At 41.6% G+C, this 21,118-nt stretch overlaps 1 protein-coding gene across 8 annotated transcripts in view; it reads left to right on the top strand.

Moving 5' to 3' along the window:
- The window catches only part of LOC137200397 (AT-rich interactive domain-containing protein 1B-like), a 208,700-nt gene that overhangs the window by 74,047 nt on the left and 113,535 nt on the right, over positions 1–21,118 (top strand). For all 8 annotated transcript variants that reach the window (XM_067615182.1, XM_067615183.1, XM_067615181.1 and 5 more), the window contains one exon: positions 15,343–15,447. In XM_067615182.1, coding sequence (XP_067471283.1) covers positions 15,343–15,447 — 105 coding nt within the window. The remainder of the gene's footprint in view (positions 1–15,342; positions 15,448–21,118) is intronic.

Below are 21,118 nucleotides of genomic sequence, written 5' to 3'. Positions count from 1 at the left end.
GTCCAACATGCCTGGTCTACGGGTCGCATTATTCATGAGAGGTAATTTAGGTGAATCTCAACCTCTGTGTTTCTGGATATTTTCATGTTCTTCAAAGTCAAATTCGCTTTATTGGCATGAATGTCACAACACAAACACACACACACACACTTTACAGAAACAGGACATGTGAATGCAATACAAGCTCACAGGTTGGACAGTCATAGCGTATAAACACATACTGTACATTTCCTGTGCACACAAACCTGCCAGTGTAAACCCAATCCTCAGCACAACAAAGGGCCTGTTCCAAACATATGGATTGAGACTTGTCCTGCCAAGTTTCAGCCTGATGTTCTGTAGAAGTTTTCCATTGGGAAACTGGGTTCAAGCAGTTGTTTTTGAGTTGAGTGAAGGCTGCCCATGTGTTTCCCATCCACTCTGCAGCCAGAGAGATCTATCAGCCTGCGCTGAGTGACTCTGGCTAACAGCCCTGCCTGGACCAGAACAGAACAGAACAAAATGGAGCGGGAGAAAGAACAGAATGAGACGGGAGAGATTACAGCAGAAACTAGACAGGAAAGAATAGATCAGACAGGACAGGGAAGGTAAGGAGAAGACAGGATGAAGCCAAGTAGGACAAGACAGATGATTGAAGTAGGAATGCCCTGAGCCATTATGCTACATCTGTATCGCAGCTGATGAAAGCATGTTTTAATTCATCAATATAGCCTACACTAGTCTATATCCAAACTGTATGCACAGCATTGCAAAACAACTGCAGTTTGGAGCAGAGAAGTAAAGTAACAAAGTAGAATTACTCTCAAGTATTGTACTTAAGTACAGTCTTAAACTACTGCAACTATGTATTTCTATTCCTCTACTTCTCAGACTGAAAAGTTGTACTTCTTACTCCACTACATTTCATGTATTTGACATTTGTCGTTTACGGTCACTTTGCAGAAGAAAAAAAAAATCCAAACAATATAAGCAGTTCATAAAATATGGTGTATTGACATGGATTACCTAGATGCACTTCAACACTTACCTATACTGTTTCATTAAAGATTTCCACATTGACAGCTCACACATGCAGGATATAACTGTACAGAATATTACCTATAATGCAGCACAAATTAGTGCACCTGCCCAAAATGATTTCCTTCTGTAAAAAAAACTTTTTTGCAATCCTTTTCTCTAACAATTAAAGAAACATTCATGCAAGGAACAGAACCATGCCATATGGACAAATGCTTTTTTTGGCCCAGACAGTGTATTGGCCATTAGTAGTTCACAAATGTGAACAGACTTATTTAGCATCTGCATAAGTTGATGTCATTTGGCAGTGATGTAGTTGTGTCTGTGGAAGTAGTTATACTGTGATTTACTGAGATGTAGTTAAACCTTTCCTTTAGACAGCCTTGAATATTGAGCACAACAAGACAAACAGCCAAGCAAAAAGCCATTGTGAACACAAAAGCAGGTTGTCAAAAAAAGGAAATCGTTAGTCTTAGCATAGTAATTTTCATATTGAGTGAACATTTCAGCCAGCATGCCTTTTGTCTCACACAGAAAAAAAAAAAACACACACTCTTATTTCCTCACTTAACATGCTCACACACACAGACTCTGCAGCCTACTGAACAAACATTATTCACTCTAACTAGGAGAGGCTGAGATCCATGGCCAGGTTGACATTTTGTGACAGTAATGGTGTGTTTTCATCATCGCTGATGATGTGACGGCAATTGACCCACGATGACATTTATACACCAGGTAGTTCTGCCTGAGCATTTTGATTGGCCAAAGCCTTGTTTCACCTGTGTTGATTGGTCTCACACTGGTTGCTATGCCAACTGCTGTGGTGACCAGGGAGCCGGTTTCCTTCTGTTTGTCATTGTTATGCATGCACGCTACTTTAAGCGAAAATGTTTCAATCAGCACACATGCTTGTTAACTGCGCATAAAAGCCACAATACCTTCACTATCCTTTGCATCAACGTTGCATCCCGCTGTCCTTGCCTGTAATCAAGAAAGCCTTCCTATGTGTTAGAGCTTTATGCAGTAGCGTTTTATGTCCCAGCAACACAGCAGGCAATATGTTGACACCTCCCTGTTCCAGTGTACTCGCCATCAAAACTATAGATCCAACTAAGTCCAGTCTTTTCTACCGACTAACAAGCTCTCACCTCCTGTTCTTTTACATTACATTTTTACATTTTTGGCTCTCTATGGGAAATGAGCTTTGTCAGGAAACCCAGCTATGGACAGGTACAGTAGCAGCCTAATTCATGTGAAACATAACAGGGTTGATATAACATATACTATGTGTTAGTGGAGATGTAACAGGCTACTATTCCTTGAAACAGAGGTGGGTTTTTTGCATATATGTCAGTGCACTTTGCACTCAGCTACACCGTGTGACATATGCAAAATCCCGCTCCAAGCGCTGACTTTATTTCAACAGTTTATGTTCAAGTAATTGCCGAAATAAACGCAATATTGATCATTAAAAAACATGACATTTTACACATAACAAAAACAAGGCTGTGCATTGGCATTAAGACAAAGTTAATTGTCCATCGATTGAGTGAGAGAGAAATTTAGAGGAGAAATAATTCTAGAAAATACCAGAATAAATTTGAATAACAAAGAAAAAAGGTCTTTCTCTTTGATTTCGGATCCAAGAGTAAACATGCTTGGATATTGAACTTACGTAGTACACTTGGCCAAGATTACAAATAGAGGATTTGGTGTGCTTTCAGCTTAGTGCTGTATTACTTTCATTTTTCTTTTGTGAGTGAGTGTGCGTCTTTGTATCAGTTTTTTTTTTTGTGTGTGTGCGCGCGTGTGTGTGTGTGTGTCTGTGTGTACACTAATCAGCCGAGTGTGCTGCAGCAATTCTGAGCTGTGAAAAGGTCAAATGGTGACCTTTGTCTGTGATTCTGGGCTGAAATGAGACATGATGTGAGCCGCACGGAACGGATTACACGCACACACATACACACAATTGCAAGCACACGCCAGATTAGGATGTCATTGTGGTTTTGACCCCTGTTTTTTGACCCTGCATTACTCGGAGAAATCCAAGCTGAAAAGTTCTTTATTTTGTTCTTCCGGCTCTCTCCGCAGTTCCTTTCCCCCCACTCCACTCCCATTAACCCTAGCCAGAGGACATCCTCCAGTTGATGGAACCATTCCAGCTGCCTTTGACACAGAATTTGCTCTGCAACCGACCGCTATTAGCTGGTTTTGTAACAAATCGAAGTGAAAATGCCGTCTTTCTTTGAGTCTATTGCACTGCTGTGACCTCATCTGATTGCAAGCAGCAGAACAGGCTAAAAAGACATTTCTAAGACATTAAGGCTGATACGAAAAAATAAAAAAAACTATAATATCGCAACAGAGAAGAAGAAAAAAATAAATGCGCGTATTGTGCCGGTGGTTTTTGAGCACTGCGGGTTTTTGAGAACACTATATATTTTAAAATTGATGATTGTAAGTTGTAGTTCTCAGATATTCTTTAACTTAATTGATTGAGAAGACTTTTCGACCTCATACACTACCGGGTTTAATAGTTGTATTTGAACATGTCACTTTCCTCCAAATTCTCTCGACTCAAGCTCACTACTGTTGCTGTGTCAAATTGCTTTCCTGTATGTGGAAGCCATAGAATATGGGCCCCTTTCTCTGGAAATATATTTTCAACAGACCCTATAAATATCATGACCCTAATGTATTTGGTCTGATTGTTGGCTTCAGTTCCAAGCGTGAGACAAATCGCTTAAAAGGATAAAATTGGTGCCCTTTCATCCTCTTCCTGACCATATTACACTTGATGCATAACAGATGAAGTGCATGATATTTTGTTACTGTCTTAATACTTTCTACCTCATAAAAAAGCAAGAGAGAGCTGTAGTTTCAAGAATTTGCAGATTATTTTTTATGGCATGTTTGCTTTATTGGGTAGTATACAGTGGAGTGTGACAGGTTAGACTGAGGGGAGAGAGAAAAGGAGGTGAAACGCAACATTGGCCAGCTGCCAGACTTAAACTCATAACGTTGTCAGAACATGGTACCGGCTTTGATCAGCAATTCCATGGAGCACCCACTATTTAATTTTCCACCAAGAAACAGTGTGTTAAATTTATGTTTGTAGAGTAATTACATGTAACATAATAGAGCCCAGCCCTCTTTTAGTATTATATAAACTGTATGGTGAATATGCCACAGAGTGGTATTTGGTTGTGTAGTAGAGTTGTCGGGTTTTGACTCGTGGTCTTTGAAGAAGGAAGTCATTCCTTGTGACATTTACTCTCTGTAGTAAAACCCACCTTTCCACTCTCCTCTGTGAAACTGATCCCACCGCTTGTTTCCTCTATTGGCCTTAACTATTTCCTCTTCCTGTCCGAGAGTAGGCTCTTGGGAGCAGTGCTTTGGCACACGGGAGCTCTCAGCTGATTGGAGGAGACAAGCTCACTTTACAGGGACCTACATGGAAGGAAGCCGACTCATTGGTTTAGATGTAGCTTAGTTGGTGCTCATGAGCAGAATATTACATGTCCACCATGTGGTGCCCACTAAATAACTAGGATGAGCGTTATCAGGCTGGCAGGGCAAGCTTTTAATACTGTTGATGGTAACTGCTGCATGCATGTCTTCCACTCATACTGTAGCAAGCAGTGCTGCTTGACAGAGGGAAATGCTCAGAGCGCTGGAAGATTTTGCTGGGAAACTCTGGCAGGTTATTGCTGTCCTGTGTGAAAAACATGTATCTCCAAAATGTAAGCTAAGACACACAGCCCTTTTTTTAGCTTCAGCTAGTCCAGTGGTTTTTTAAAAATGTGTTTTTTTAAGATGCAGGGGCATCGTCTCAGTCCATAAAGGAGTATTTAGTCTTTTAGTCAAAATGAAAAATTCAAAACCACCTAATTTTAAGACGCATGGTTTTCACTGGACAGCGATGATACACAAATATTATACACAGAATATAACGGTCTGCATGTACAACAAACATTTCTCATGAAGGAAATTAATTTTAACAAAACAAGGTCTATTTAGTAGCTGCTCTGGAGCTTTTGATCATATTATATGATCGTCAGCTGATGGAGTTGCCCAGTTGTCATGAAATTGTAGATATTCAAATCTCAGGTTTCTGTACGCTTTAAGGACATTTTGTTAATGTCACTGAGGAAAGTTAAGATTGACAATTCATTCTTGATGTGAAAGCTAAAGGACAGCTTTTAAATGGACTTTGTGGTGAGAATGTTTTCCAAGGCCAGGAAGTAACTTTCAATCTCAAAATGAATTAAGTTTATTTATCCTTCCCATTCTGTATTCTAGTTGCTGTAAGTGTGAAATCACTTTCTTTGAGTCAATAATTCTTTGTCGTTCACTAGAGGTAACTGTATAAACCACGAGTTCTCACATACATCACCTGGGTCCTTACCCTTTCACTACTTCCAGTGTGTCATTTCCTTTTTCCTGTCTGTCACCCCTCCGGCCCCAAACGACTGCAGCAGCAGGCCCTTTCCCCCACCCTCCACCACCCCCGCTTTTAATCACACCAGGTTAATTAAAAGGCCGTGGAGCCTTTCTGCGGCCTGCCCCCCTGGCTTTATTACCCCCTCGCTGTATACTTGCTCTGCTGCCTCAATCACCATGCCTTTCCCTTCACGTGCACGCACGCACACACACACACACACACACACACACTCTCACACGGAAATTGGAGCTCACCTTGGTGAGGAGGAGGTGGGATGGAGGGGAGGTTGAGGGGACGAGACAGAGGAAATGAAAGGCAGGAAGGAGTGCGTGTGAAGAGAGAGAGTGAAAAGCATGTGGTGAAAGTAGAGGGAAAGATGTGTGTGTGTGTGTGTGTGTGTGCGGAGGGGGCACGGCGTGTGGGTGGGTGGGGCACCCAAAGTTCAATGTCATTAATTGGTCACCATTTGAATATTAAGTGAAGAACTCTGTTAATTAACGGGATAATAAAAGTGCTGTTGGCTGGAAGGGGGCGGACAGAAAGAGGGAGGGAGCGAGGGATGGAGGGAGGACAGGCTACGGAAATGGAGGGCATATGGCAAGAGAGAGAGAGAGAGAAGGAGCAGGAGAGGGAGAGAGAGGCTGGGCGCGGGGTGATAAGAGGGAGAGAGAGACGTCCGTGGGTAAAGGTCTGGCAGTGGTAATTTGCGGAGAGCCGCGTTAATTGTCATAACCTTTTAAATGGCAGAGTTTATCGGAGTCCTCTAAATGTCCCCGCGTATCGCCACGGCAACCCTAGGCCTGCCACACTCCGATTGGCTGCCGCTGACAAGCACTTAAGCTTGATGAGTTTTCAAGCAAAACCTAAACGATAAAATTAAAAAAAAAAATCATACATACATATATACATATATATATAGGTTTTGTGTATGTGTGTGTGTGTGTGTGTGTGTGTATGAAAGTGTGTCCGCATGTGTTTCAGACAATGTTTTTAATTTAGTGTGTTTCTTACCTCCACATTGACTGACACTCGCTAATTGCTCGACCAGAATCCGCCATTGTTTTTTTTTTCTTCTTTTTTCCCTTTTTTGATTTATGTTTGTTTTTGTACAACCCTGCTGCAATTCAAATGCAAATGAACGAGAACGGGAGAGGTGTTTTTGGAACGGTTAGGACAATCATAATGGCTCAGAAAAAAAGAGGGCCGGTAGTTAGCGGCACAGCACCCTAGGGGCCTCATTTAGCTGCCATTTGTTAGGAAATGCCGCTACATTTGTTCCTGGATACAGACTTCACAGACAGAGAGAAAAAGAAAAAACACCCCAAAAAAAAAAAAAAAAAATGTCACAGTCAAAGTCGAGCTCGCCAACACACCGCTATTGTTCCTCCGTGCTTTAGCAAAAGTCATGTGGGTGTACACCAGTTTGGGTGGATGTCCTCTTTAACTGTGAGCCAAAGCAATTGAAGTGAATGGGCGGATGGGGGTGGTGGTGACAGGGACTTGCAAAGAGTGTGTGAAGTGAAGATGGTACAAAGACTCGCTCTTATTTGATTAGCCTGTGTAGAGGAATGAGAATGAAAGCCCTGGCAACGGTATCTGCAGCTAACACTGTTAGCTACATCTGACATCATCCCTAAGGGAAGGCCTGCACACATACTGGTGTGTGTGTGTCTGTATGGATATGTGTTTGTCCATATCTTTCTATGTCTGCTTATGTGTTTGTCTGTGTGTGTGTGTGTCTGTCTGTTTATATTGGCAAGAATAAATACTTGTGTGTGTGTGTGTATACAAGCTGTGTGAGTGTATATGTGTGTCCTGTGTCAGAGCTCTGGTCCTCTCTTGTAGTCTCTTTGTGCTAAAGGTCAGGGGGATTGCTGAGATAGAATCCAATCTGAAGGACACGGCACTAGAACAGGCCCTGCTACAAATGGACCTATTAAGATAGGCTGGACACACACACACACACATGCAGACGACACACATACCGCTCACAGATATATAGGCATACACACACAGGCATCCTCACACACAAATATGCACATACAACAGCTATTTCCATTCTAATGGTCACCTTTCTCGTGATGATAATAATAGGCTATATCCTAGAATAAATGGCCATCATTTACATGTAGTCCAACCAGCACACTGTTTTAAAAAGCAGTCGCAGCAGATGAAAGTAGGTCTGCCCTATAATACACAGTATATACAGCATCTGAAATAATCAGAATGTAACCGCAATGTTTTCCTAAAATGGATCAAAAGTGTCAAGAACACACAAAAAGACAAGCATATCATAACCAAGTGTTGATTTGTCACATTTTTCAGAACAGTGTAGCACGCTCTCACTGCTGATTGTTGCTTCAATTATGGTTCAGTTGCTCTGATTGGTGTGAGCACATGTACATTTCTGCAAGTCTGAACCACCGTGCGTGTGTGTGTGTGTGTGTGTGTCTGTGTGTGAACGCGGGGTGTTGAATATGGATGTCCTGCCCCCATCACCACCACCACCACTGCCTCTCTCTGATGCGTAGAAGCTTTGTGTGCATGTGCTGGTGTTTTCTCTTTAAAAGCCGTTTTTTCTTGCAGCTTGGTGGCCTAATGAAAGTTAAAAACACGGCTTTCAACAGTAATTATTGGCAGAGAGCAGGGCATACACTTTTAACACACATAAATAAAGACAAAGAGATACTGCAGCTACGGCGCTGAGGAAAAACACTACCTCAGTTTTTTACTTCTGTAAGACCCTTCCATCACAACATCTTTTCCCAGTGACTGACACAGTGTGTGTGTGTGTGTGTGTGTGTCTAAGAAAGACAGAGTGTGTACATGCTTCTCAGGGTCTTGCCCAATGGACATCAGAGTGTCCCTGTCCTTGGGGAAATGGGGCAGTGGGAGGTGGCCAAATGCACTGGTTTTCATGCTCTGTGTGTGTGTGTGTGTGTATGGTTAAGGAGTGTGTGTGTGTGTGTGTGTGTATGGTTAAGAAGTGTGTGTGTGTGGGGGTGGGGGTGGGGGGGTTATGGGTCCCTCTCCTAAAGACACGCAATTAAGCTTAATTTTTAATGAATATTAATGGCATTAGCGTCAGATTTTGTGGAGATGTGCATCTGCCAAGGTGCAGGGGAAAAAGGGGGATGACTAATTCATTTGGTAGTCATGAGGATAGCAAGGGGAGACAGGGAGGGATTGAGGGAGAGAGGGGTGGAGGTGGTATTGATGAAGAAGAGGAGCAGGGTGGAGAAAGGGATGGAGGTGGGACGGAGAGGGTGATAGGAAAAAAAGAGGAAGAGTGATGGATGGAGACAAAGGGATTGGGATGAGGGATGTGAGAGGTGAGGAGAAAGCAAGAAAAATAACGGGAAGAGGGAAGAGGTGAGTGAGAGAGGTGGAAGGATGGAGAGCGAGGGAGCAGTCAGGAGAGCGGATGCTGAGGGACTGTTGGAGCAAAAAATATACGGACACATAACGAGGACAAAAGGGATGAAAAGCACAGAAAAGACAAAAAAAACAGTAAAGGTTTGCTCAATTGACTTTGTAAACTGGGAGCCAATCAGATTCAAGCAGGACACCTATTCTATCAGGGATGTGTGACAAAAACTCTGCACGCAAAGTTTATAAAAGCAAGACAGCCCAGAGCAGACAATAGCAGTGGAAAAAAGGATTAAAATGCAAGCATGTTAAATTAAAAAAAAATGCTGTATAGTGTGAAGTAACCCACATTTTTTTTTCCCTCACTGTTGAGAAAAAAAAAAAAGAGATCAAGACACATGTCAGCCAAAATCAGCTTAACTTAACGGCTGTGAATTTAGCTCTGGCTGCTTTCTGTTGTGTCAAGTGGTGGCATCAAATGTGCTTGCTTGCTGTCATGCTAGCTTCATTGCTTATTTTCAAAGACAGCCAATCAAACTCATACGAGCAAAAGCGAGGCAACATTTCACCTTGTTCCCTGCTTGAATATAGAGTTAGAAAGTGTGCAGTGCAACCAACCAAGAAAGCCTTAGAACAACCTTCTTAAATTAGGTGTGAGCTAAAAAAAAAAAAAAAAAAAAAAAAGACACTGTGTGTGATTGTTGGAATTGCTATTTGAGGCAGAATTCTGCTTTTCACCATTTTTAAAGCAGATTAAAGCAGAAGACTGAAATGCCAGACAGCTCCAGGAGGCGCTGTTCTGCAACACAATCTGACCTTTGACCTCTTCTGTGAGGAAATGAAAATTTCTCTTCTGGGATTAACAAAATCTAACATCATACTGACACAGCACGAAAGATCAAATCACCAGGTGGACTTTTGAAAGCGGGTACGTACGAGTTTCATATTCCAAACCATCGTCTGAGCGCAACATCGCCGCATTTCGGCTTTCCCGATGTTTCCCACTTACTGACAGACTCCCATTGTTGAGTGGCTGGGATTGACGTTGTACTGCATTATTGATTTACGTCTGCATAAAGCCTCTCCAGCTCTATATATTACACCACATTCAGCAGTCATCTATTCAATCAAATCTAATATTACACTGCCTCTCCACACAGCTGTCTAATAGCATTTAACTCACAGTTTGATTCCTGCATTCCCTCATGTACTTCAAACGCTTGCCTTCAATATCCTTCATTCGTTTCTACTATGCCAAGATGAAGTCTTTTGAAAAGCAAGGAGGATGAATGAGCGTGTCTCTGTGCGTGTGTGTGCGTATGTGATGTGTGTGTGTGTGTGTGGAGACAGGATTAGCTGTGGCCTTAGGCTTAAGGTATGGAGTGGAGTGTATTTTAGAAGCTTCTAAATTAGCTGGGAAATGGGATTTTGAGACAATGGACTGGAAAAAAACTCAAATGAAAGGATGCACTCGCAGCACTTCTTCATTTGCCTCTGATGTTCTCTTGCGCTCGCCTTTCCATTTTTTTTTATTTTATTTTTTACCGTTGTTCCTCTCTCTCTTCATCTTCTTTCTCTCTTTCTGCTCTCCTGCTTCTCTCTATCTCTTTTGCATCTCACCTTCTGTATTTCTCTCTCAGCCTCCTGCCCTCCCCCCCCCTCCCCGTCTCTGTTTCTATCTCACCCTCTCCGTCCATATTATAGTTGACAGTGATGATGTAAGAACGTGAGTGTAAACAGTAGTATGAGGCTAACCTCACTTTGACCCACTTAAAACAGAAATCCCCTCAAGTATGCACACACACACACACACACACACACACACACACACACTAACACAGACACACACTACAGACTCATATGCCTGAGTAAATATTGGACTTGGGTCAGCAGCCACTCCTCTGTTCTCAATTCACTGTGTGAGCAACTGTCTGTCTATGTGTGCATTTTTGTCTGCGAACTGAACTGTGCTCGTGTGTGTGTGTGTGTGTGTGTGTGTGTGTGTGTCCTCTCACTCCTCCACCTATTTTCAGAACACACACACACCTCCTCCTTCTCCCCCCTTCTCAGGCCTTTATTTACCTGTGGAGGTGTATTTGTATGTAAGCCGGGTTTCTGCTTCAAACGAAGCATTTCCGACCATGTAATAAAAACCTGACGTTTGGCGTGCATCCAGGCTCCCATTGATAAACATGGGGGTGGGGTAGGGGGGCGGGGAGGGGGGTGACTGTGTATACAAACACAGGGCTTGCCCAGGACCCTGACGAGGAAACTACCATGGCTTTGTTTTTAAAAATAGCACGGCCTTATGAGATGATATGTGATCCAGTGATTGAACCACATCTGGATGAACGGGGTTTTCCCTCTGGCTTTTAGATGTGGTAAGGGGGGGGGATGTTGGTGGTTTTTATATTTTAAGTTAGGATTAGAATAAAGAAGCTTTTGTGGTGTGATTATGGCTTGATGTTTCATTTATTTGGCTGACTGTTTTCATTGTGCTTATTATTTGCAGGCAAAAATGACATACGTAGTTAAGCTTTATTTATTCAGGAAGTCTAATTGAGATCAAGATCTCTTTTAAAAGAGAGACCTGAGAACAAATTATATACTTTATAAACAACATCACGATAAGACAATTCAGTCACACAAAGCAGTTATCACTCACAGACAAACTAATTAAAACAAAAATCAAAATATTATTCAAAATATCAGAAAGTGGAACTTTAAAGTTCCCTGCAGGAATGAGTATCTTCTAACTACTTATTTGCACAAAGTTAATCAAAATGATTAGTATGTACTTTTCTCACATCTTATATGTACTTCTTTTTTCTTCTTTTTGTTCACTTACTGCACTGTGAAGATTTGAACTGAAATTTAATAGCCTGATTCATAAATTTCCCATAATAATGACACGCATCTGTTTAAAAACAACGGGCCTCGTGCGAGAAGCACTCATACGCACAGATTCATTCTTAAGATGTACGTATGAGTGATTTAAGAACATTTGTGGCATTCATCTGTTTTCTTGTCCTTAGAATTTTCTCTTAGGCACGAACAAGATTTACGAGTAGTCTAGACCTGTCATACGTGTCAGGAATAAATCATCTCTGCCTTTCTTTATTGGGAAGAAACACTTGTTTTATTTACAATTATAATGCGCTAATGTGAATTAATTTGGAGTTTAAATGTGATACCTAAATGAACAAAAATTAAATATCACCAAAACAAACTTAAAGCAAAATTAATATTCTGTTTACCATATTTTCATCATCATGGCAGCCAATGAACTGAAATGTTTTTTAGATTTTATGATTTATTGGCATATTTTGACACAGCAACTTCTACATTTCAGTAGTCGTTGGAAACTTCTCTCACTCTGACAGCTGCCTCTGTGTCTCCCTGCAGGTCTCTGTCCAGTATCATCATGTGTTAGAGCTGACAGTCTAACATCACCTGTAGACTATAATATACTCCTCTAATATTTCTGTGACTGTCACATGACCGCTTCACATCACGGCCGCTTTGCTTTAGAAAGACATATTTTAGCATCTAACTTTAAATGAAAGCATTCCCTCTTTATTTCTGTCACAGTGCAGAGCTGTTCTGATGACATGTTAGCTGGATTCATATTTTCCATTTGTTTTGGGTCTCCTACTACTGACACTTCTAATTTTTGTCTAATGATTTCTGAAAGCAGGACATGAAGTTGTGCAGTGTTTTTACTCTTTGAGAACATTTTGTGAATGAAACTCGCCCACAAACAGAGCAGAACACAGAGCCTTATATGGCAATTTTATGGGCGTGGATTATGCTAATGATCACATCTGATGAACATGTACTTTTTTATGAACAGGTGGCTTTCATCAGGCTGAAACGAGCGATTTACAACATGTTCAGGCAGTTAAGAGAGTTTGTTGAATCCAACTTGGAACAGTCGTACCAGCAAATGTAAGAGAGTTTTAGGATAAAAATATGAAAATGTTCTTGCAGGAGGCCTATTGATCATAAAAACACATCATTAAATGTGTGTTGTAAAATTTTAAACTTACAGTTACCTACAGAAAAACTCTATACATTGGATACAAGACTTTTATTGTCATCCTGCCACAGTTATATTTATACTTTTCAGTTCAATGCTACATATAGATATATATATATTTGGCTAATATACTACAATACAGAAATACAGAACATACATAAGTTCAGTTGTGCAAGTGGATCAGATGATCCAGTAATTGTAAATTGACTGCTATGTTGCATTAATGCATTTGGATGTGTATGGGACAGAGAGTACTGTTACTTCATAGTGTAACAGTAGAATTTTGATCCATCGATAACATCACACATTTCAGAACAATCAACTGTTTTTCTCTATATATATATATATCATGTTTTTCTCCCTGTGTCAATCATAAATATGTCAGACTGTGCAAGCAAGACACCAACAAAATGCAAAATTTGCAAAAGATTTTATATGTTGCTGACATGCCCCTTTTTCTCCTTTAACTAAGAAAACTAAAAGCACGATTAATTAATGCTAAGTTAATTGAAAGACCTTTTAGCAGAGGGCTCAGTGACAAAAAGTAATAATCCATATTGGAACATATGAAACAGATAAACATATGAAGACACACCAGATTTAGGAGAATTGCACCAGCATTGCCACAAGCTACGTGTTTTAGGAGTTCACTTGATGCTAAAAATGGTACTTTGAGTAACTGTGTTCCAAATACCTATTTAGAAAACATTTAACACCTTAACTGGCATTTTATGTAACATGTATATATTGTATTTAAAAGTAAGATATTTAAAATGTGCTGTATTTTTAGAAATTACTGCTTCAGCGATTTAATTGGCTGATAATTGAAATGTGGATTTGAAGGAACTACTCTAGGGCATTTAAGGTCATTACATTGACTTTTCTTAATAATGGATGAATGAATACATTAACTTTTTGTCTGTGTGTGTGTGTGTGTGTGTGTGTGTGTCTGTGTGTGTGTCTGTGTGTGTGTGTGTGTGTGTGCAGCTGTTGAAGCAGCATGCAAACTGTGTGTGCAGAGTAACTTTGCAGGTATATTCTTAAGAAATTAACTTTAGTAAGTACCAAATTTATATCATTCAGCTCTGATGCACACATTATGACACATTTAATGCTCTTATAATAGATACATTTCACATGATACATTTCTTGCTGTGAAGGATAATCTTCAGCTATAAAAAATTATATCACCTGGCTGACAGTAATATTGCCCACCTTCTACAGTATAAGCACACAACAGATAAGAAATCAAACTCTGTGGGGGGAAAATTGATTTTGAAAGTAAAAATGTGAAGACTCCCGGTTTGTGTGTGCATAAATGTGTGGCTGTGCGTGTACGTATGTTGTGTATGGTCTGCAAGCACTCGTGTGTGATCTCTCGCCACGTCTCGCCGATCAGTTATCACTAATCCTTCCACTCAGAGCTCTTTTACAAGTTGCCATTGTGCTGCCGATGCTTAACATGATGGAGGAACAACCTCCGTGGTGAATGAAAAGAAGAGGGAGAGGGAAGGAGGGAGAGATACAGAGGGAGGGAGAGGGAGAGGGCAACACCTCCGACAATGGGGAGAAAATTGGTTTACACTAGATAGGCTTGTGATTACAGAGGGAAAGAAAATGACTTAGATTGAACAATAGGACTGAGTGTGTGTGTTGGTGTGTGTTTGCATGTGTGTGTATGTTTCAAGGATTAGTGGATGGTTAGGCTGGGATTTAGTTGAAATGAATTGGCTGGTATGGTGTGCTGATGGGTGCGTGTTTGGATGTTTTTCAGTCTACATGTACTGTATCAGAGTGTGTGTATTTCCTTGTGCAATGTGGCTCTTTGTGTTGTGACTTGATCTAAGTGGGAATCAGAGTGTTTATTACAGCGCCGCAAACCTGAGACACACTCAACAGTCCAACTCATTCCCTCATCTCTCTCACTCACATTTAGAACCTTTTCATCGTAATGCAAGAGTGTTGTTGAGACAATATGATAATAATGTTTTGCAGAAAAAGTAATTAAAAAAAATCTGAGCATTTGTGCCAGTGTCAAATGTCAGCATGTTTACTGTTTTTGTACAAATACATAAAAGCATTTCTTTTAGCAAGGAGCCTTCAAATTGGTAGAGTTGTAACAAATGTGTCCTTGAGGCCGGGTCTTTTACAGCTGAACCATGAACTAAATGTTCTTAACATATTCAGGGACAGAGCGCACTGTATCAACACTGTTTTGAATTTACCTCAAGCACTTTGACTGCATTATAGGCTGTAATTTTTTTAATTTATAAAATAATATATATTTGTGATGTCCCAATTTAGACTTCACTTTTAAGGCTCTAAAATATTGGTAATATACATATTTACATATTGTATATATATATAGGATTTTAATGTTTTTCATTTACTTATGTATTAGAGGAGTCTGTGAAATAGATCTGTTTTGCTGATCATAGATTCAAGTAGCAATCTTTCTCTTTCTTTCAAGGAGGCCCAGCAAGAGAGCTACAGCACCAGGGGTCCAGCCCAAGGGAATTCTGGGAAGGCCAACAATGAGGATGGTGTCTCCCAGGACCGCCCCTCCAGTCTGCCGGTGAGTTAGTGACAGTTCTGTCCACCAATGAGTTAAATGCTAAATGTGACACAAACAGTTAAATACACCATTGTACATTAGGGAAACTTTTTATATCACAGCTTGAAAATGCTTTCTGTGTGTGTGTGTGTGTGTGTGTGTGTGTGTGTGTGTGTGTGTGTGTGTGTGTGTGCGTGTGTGCGTGCGTGCGTGCGTGCGTGCGTGCGTGCGTGCGTGCGTGCGTGCGTGCGTGCGTGTGTTTGTGTGTGAGAGACAGACATAAAAACACAGCTTTAGGCCTCAAAGAAACATTTGCCTCCTTGTCTTCCTCCACTTCCTGTACTTCCAGCATGGTGTCTGATGCTCAGTTTTAAGCTTTTCTGTCCAATCAAATGCCTCCATCCGTCCTTTCTATCTCATGTCCCAGGGGAAACATGGATTTGACTGCTTACTTCATAGCTTATGTCTGTGTTTTGACTGGCATCCATACCGAAAAAAGGCCACATGCATCAGCTCCGTGGTCAAAGCATCATGCACTCACTTACACATACACCCACACGAACAGAAAAACATATGCGTGGACACACACATTCTTGCAAACCCACCCGCACTGCCTCTTGGCATTTGGGCGAGCTAAAAATCGTTAAGCAGGTTGACTGGAGGAGTAATTGAGAAGAAATGGTGAGAACAGGCTGATCTGAGAGGGGGGAGAGAAAGATGTGGGCTGCTTCAGTTTTTTGGCTAAACTAATCGGTTTTTACTCTCTATCATTTCTCCCCTTACAGCTCCTCAGCACTTTCAAGAATAGAATAAATAGACATTTGCAAATGGCCGCAAATATTGGCACTCCTTGAGGTGTGTGCCGTTTAATTTACCAGACACTTTGGAACAGGAGTGGAGGAATGAACTGCGAGAAAAGCTAAATTAAAGTGTACAAACTCTTAAAAGGGACCTATTATGTTCATTTCCAGCTTTATATTTTTATTCTAGGACTCCACTAGAGTAGCTTTGCATGATTCTCAGTTCAAAAAACTCCTTATTTATCTTATACTAGCCCGTTATGCAGTCCCTCAGTTCAACCTCTGTCTCTAACAGGCAGTCTTAGCTCCTGTCTCTTTAAGGCCCCCCTCCTAATGAGCCTACTCTGTTCTGATTGGCCAGCTTTCCGGTAGCCTGCCGAGGTGCAGCAGTATCAGTATCGTGTTAAGTTACCACCGTTGCAAACCCAACATTTCCTGCTTTACTGCTTCATATTAAAAGCTTTTAATGACTAAATAACAGGAGAATTTTATTGTGAAGAATTTACAGGAAATTAAACGTGCTCATCACTGAATTAGCAGAGCTTCGTTAGCATCTCTAAAAACCAAACAACAACATCTAGAGATATTTGGAGCTCTTTGTTCAGCGGATCAGTTAATAATACAGGGAGGAATAGTACAAGCAGAAATAGCCACAGTGGTGATGATGTTTGATGAAGAGTTGCAGGTAAACAACAGGTAAACAACTTATTTTACTTTGCCGTGCTGTGTAATGAAAAAACACTCACAGCATGCCAGCTCAACTCGAGTCATGGCTCAGTGTGACTACCCCCAAAACAATGGAAAAATGTCAATGTTAGCGGAGCAGAGCAGTGAACTCGTGTGCTGAGCATGGAGCAAATGACCATATAAAGAAATCTGTCACGAGCCAACATCGGCTCGGGCTGAAAGTAGAAAAAACTGTGGAAAACCGAGCATTCAGAGCAGTCCGAAGCTTGAGCTTTTTGCTCACAGGGATTACTTCTACATATATTTACCTCATAATTTGACACTTTTCCCACGTTTAACATGAACATCCGACGTTGTGACATTACATATATGACTGAATAGGTCATTATATATATGGCGTAATAGGTCCCCTTTAATGAATTGATGATATTTTTCATATACTGATACATTTCTAGTCTGTGTTCATTGGTTGTCCTCTGTCTTTCAACACACACTGATGTTTGACTTTGCTTTGTTTCAAATCAGCTGCTGTGTGTCAGTTTTCTAAGTGATTCCTATAACTTCACTTCCTCATACACACATACACACAGTCACACTCACACATCCTCTCCTTCTCTGTTCTTTCCTCTGTAACATACTAATAGTATGTCATCTGCTTTATCTTGGTATTTCTCCTTTTTCTTTCACTTTTATTCTCCCATACTCTTTATCCCCTCAACCCCCCCTTCCCTTTTCCTCTCTGTCTTTTTCTCTAAAGTAGCATCATGAAAGCTTTTTTCCCCCTCGTGCTATAATGAGAAATGGCCTTGATGTATCAGTGTGTGAATCCAGAGCGAGAGAGCAAGGCGAGGCGAGGAGCCACTGCAGTCGCGGGGGCCGATCTATTTGAACCACCGCCACTATCACCCCATATTCCCTCACCACTTTAATCCTGGCGTTTTACCCCTTGGGTTCTCCGTGTGTTTTCACATCCCATCCAAAGCGCATGGCTTGCCGCGATCCTAATCGGCGGCAAGTTTTGATGAGAGAGAGACACAGAGGGAGAGATGGATAGATAGAAAGAGAGAAGGAGAGAGAAATTGCTCTGCGTTTGCCAGGCTCTTCCAGCAAGCTGTCACGCCAGAGATGTAACCGTTTTTTTTTCTCCCCCCTCTCTCTTTCTCACTCTCTCGCCGGCGTTTGATGTCAGATCTAAAGCTGCTGTCATCTTTTTTTTTTCTTTCTCTCTGTCAGGAGGGAGGGAGTGCGGGTCGGCAAAGTGTCATGTTGTTGTTTTGGGACGAGTCTGCTGTGTGATGTGGCGGGATTTTTGAAGGGAGACCAAAGGGAAAAGTGCTTTAGTAACTTATCACAAATGCAAGTCACAGTGCCCCTTGGGTCTTTTAAAATGTAATGTATCAGAGGTACAGCATGCCTTGTATTCCATATCATTATACAGTATTTCTATTGTGAACACTGCTGTTAAAATAAAATCACTAAAATACTTCAGTTGGAATAAGACAAAGTAAGTGCCCACCATTAGCTTTTCAGTGTAGCATAGTTGTTGGTGTCAGCCATCTATACTTCATGTTACATGCTTAAGCTAGGGCTGCATGATCCTGGTCAATGTCTTCAATGAAATTACTGCAATCCATATTGTCTTCATCCAAACATGACAATGATTCCATAGTTTAGCTAGATCATAAATCCAGCATGGCTTCAAAATGATTTTTTTTTTCAATTTCTGCCTTGACTTCTGCTTGACACTTAAATTAGGTGGAACAACATAAACAAAGCAGTTGCAGGAAAGCATTGAGTAGCGTTTGTTTACCAAAGCATTAATCTTTTGTTTCACGGTGGTGACCAGAGCCATATCTTTGGTTAACTTAGGTAAAACATTACCTCTGTAGTCTTTTAATGTTCTGCAAGTAGTTGTATGAATTTACTTTTGAAAAGTAGCACAGGCAATATTGACTGTCATCATCATCTTTGAAAGCAGTTCCACACAGCTATTTTACAGTACAAGCACAGCGTTTATAGATATATTTGTTCTTCCTAACCATTGCTGGGGCAGTGGATTTTCCCGCTGATACAAACATTGCAGAATTATTGTCACATAAAAATCTAATCGCATAGAGCCTTGAATCAAGATCAAGATTGTGTATTTTGATTGATTGTGCAGCCCTAGTTTAAGCCTTGCATTAGTGTTGATTTTTGTTGCTTTTCTGTCACAGTGCTCTTCATGAATGAATCAATGATTGAACGGTGTTTTCATTGTATACCTTTGAGTTTTAACATTTTGTCATTTCTTATCTGTTCAAAGAAGCCTTGCTTCTTCTCGTCAGCAGTCTGCATTTACTTTAATGTTTACCAGCATCTTTTTCAGGGTATCATTTTTAAAATGACATCAGCATTCACCACCTGGTTTTCAGTACAGGGTTAGCATTAACACCACAGTATTCCTCTTACAACGTTTTCAGCCTCTTCAGATTTGCACTGGTCTAGCTGAGCCTGTTCCTCCAGTTCTACACAATAGTGAAGTCAGGAGTTAGAGCAAAGATCTTCTATTGAGAAGCTGAACCACTCAATAGCGAAACATTTTTGGAAAAAGTTGGCAGCAGCCTCCATCTATTTTCTCCCTCTTGCTGTTGCATGTTACAGTCAAATACATAACAACCATCACCAGTACTGGTTTGCTATTGGTTTGCATGTAAAAGTAAATTTAGATACTATTTGCATCTGTAACAGAAGGGCATAACTTTTGACATAACCTTTCCATCCTCTGTTCATTCACCACATGTAATACCTGAAATATCATTGAATAGATTGTGTGAAAACTTGAAGGAATGAGTTGTGCCATTTTTGAAAGTACCCTGATTTCCACAGGGGAGATGCGTCAATTATAGGTCAGCAAAAGGTGACATGTTGGTTACAGACGGAGTGTTACAGAGCTGGACTGCATGACTGCCACAGGATGACATGTTGACTGCTGCCTTGTTATTCCCTGCTGCGTGTGGCAGTGATGTTTCTGGTACGTGGAAATAGAATAGGAGTGAGAGCTCTGTGTTTTTCTCCTCTCTGTAGCCCCCTCAGCTCTTTGCATCTTTTGCCTAACGTCGCTAAGCCGAGCCAGTTCTTCCAGGTTCACAGTGAGGTGAGGAGCCAGGGCTTTCATACCCACCGGCACCCCCCCTCCCCAACATAGCCGCCACCCCCGTTCCAGTCACTACATGTTCCCTGCTCTCCGGCGCTCCCCTGACAGCCTGCCAAGCTGCCGCACAGCCTCCCATCCTCTGGGACATGGGAGAGGATGGCCAGCCATGTGGAAAGACAGAGAGAGAGCTGGGGGTGGGAGGGTGAGGTGAGGAGAGGGGCGGAGGGAGGAGGGGGGGGGGGAGGTGGGGGGTGGAAGAACAGGATGAGAAAGAGAATGAGTAAGAGAGAGAGAGAGAGGGAGAGAGAGAGAAAGAGAGAGAGAGGGCGTGAAGCGGTGAAGTGAAACGTGGTTATCTTTTTGTCACTTGTTCAGGGTGAGGGATGTTGAATTCAGGCTATGGGGTTCCGGCAGCGGCATGTTATTCACACTAACACACATACACACAGACACACACACACACACACACGCACACTAACATGGACAAAAATATTCTTGTATGTCTTTCAGTGCTCATTTGCCCCTCCTTGACTTATTTTCCATCAGACAAAAGGGAAAATTCAGAAACACTATCTCTCCCTCGCTGTCTATTCGCTCTCACTCCTGTCCACCTTGCCCTCCTCTGTTTTTCTGAGTGTTAGGTCATGAATGATTGACAGGGCACAGCTGGAGAGGCCTGCTCCCCTCCCTTCTCCCTCACTACAACCACACACTCACACACACACGGACCACTTTGCTCGCAAACACACGGTCATGCGCGCTTTGATACACATTCTGTCCTCTGCGTGCCGTTTTCACACACCGAGTGTGTGCGTGTGCTCTATCAGAGCATGTCAGTCAGGCTGCCTATACAGTATGTGCTCTCACTCTGGCTCTCTCCACTGCTGTGTTTTATTTTAGAGTCCCCAGGCAGGCAGACAGGCCAGCAGGCAGCACAGAGTAATAAGTAAATCATCCAGCAGGGTTAGATTCAGCCTCCACATTAGTGCACACAAGGGGGGAGGAGAGGAGAGCAGAAAAGGAGGCAGAGGGAGTCAAGAAACCAAAGAAAATGCAGGGGAGATGAAGAGGG

This window comes from Thunnus thynnus, chromosome 16 (assembly GCF_963924715.1).
Source record: "Thunnus thynnus chromosome 16, fThuThy2.1, whole genome shotgun sequence".
Classification (NCBI taxonomy): domain Eukaryota; kingdom Metazoa; phylum Chordata; class Actinopteri; order Scombriformes; family Scombridae; genus Thunnus; species Thunnus thynnus.
The sequence above is the reverse complement of the archived record's forward strand: the minus strand, read 5'-3'. Positions and strand labels throughout refer to the sequence as shown.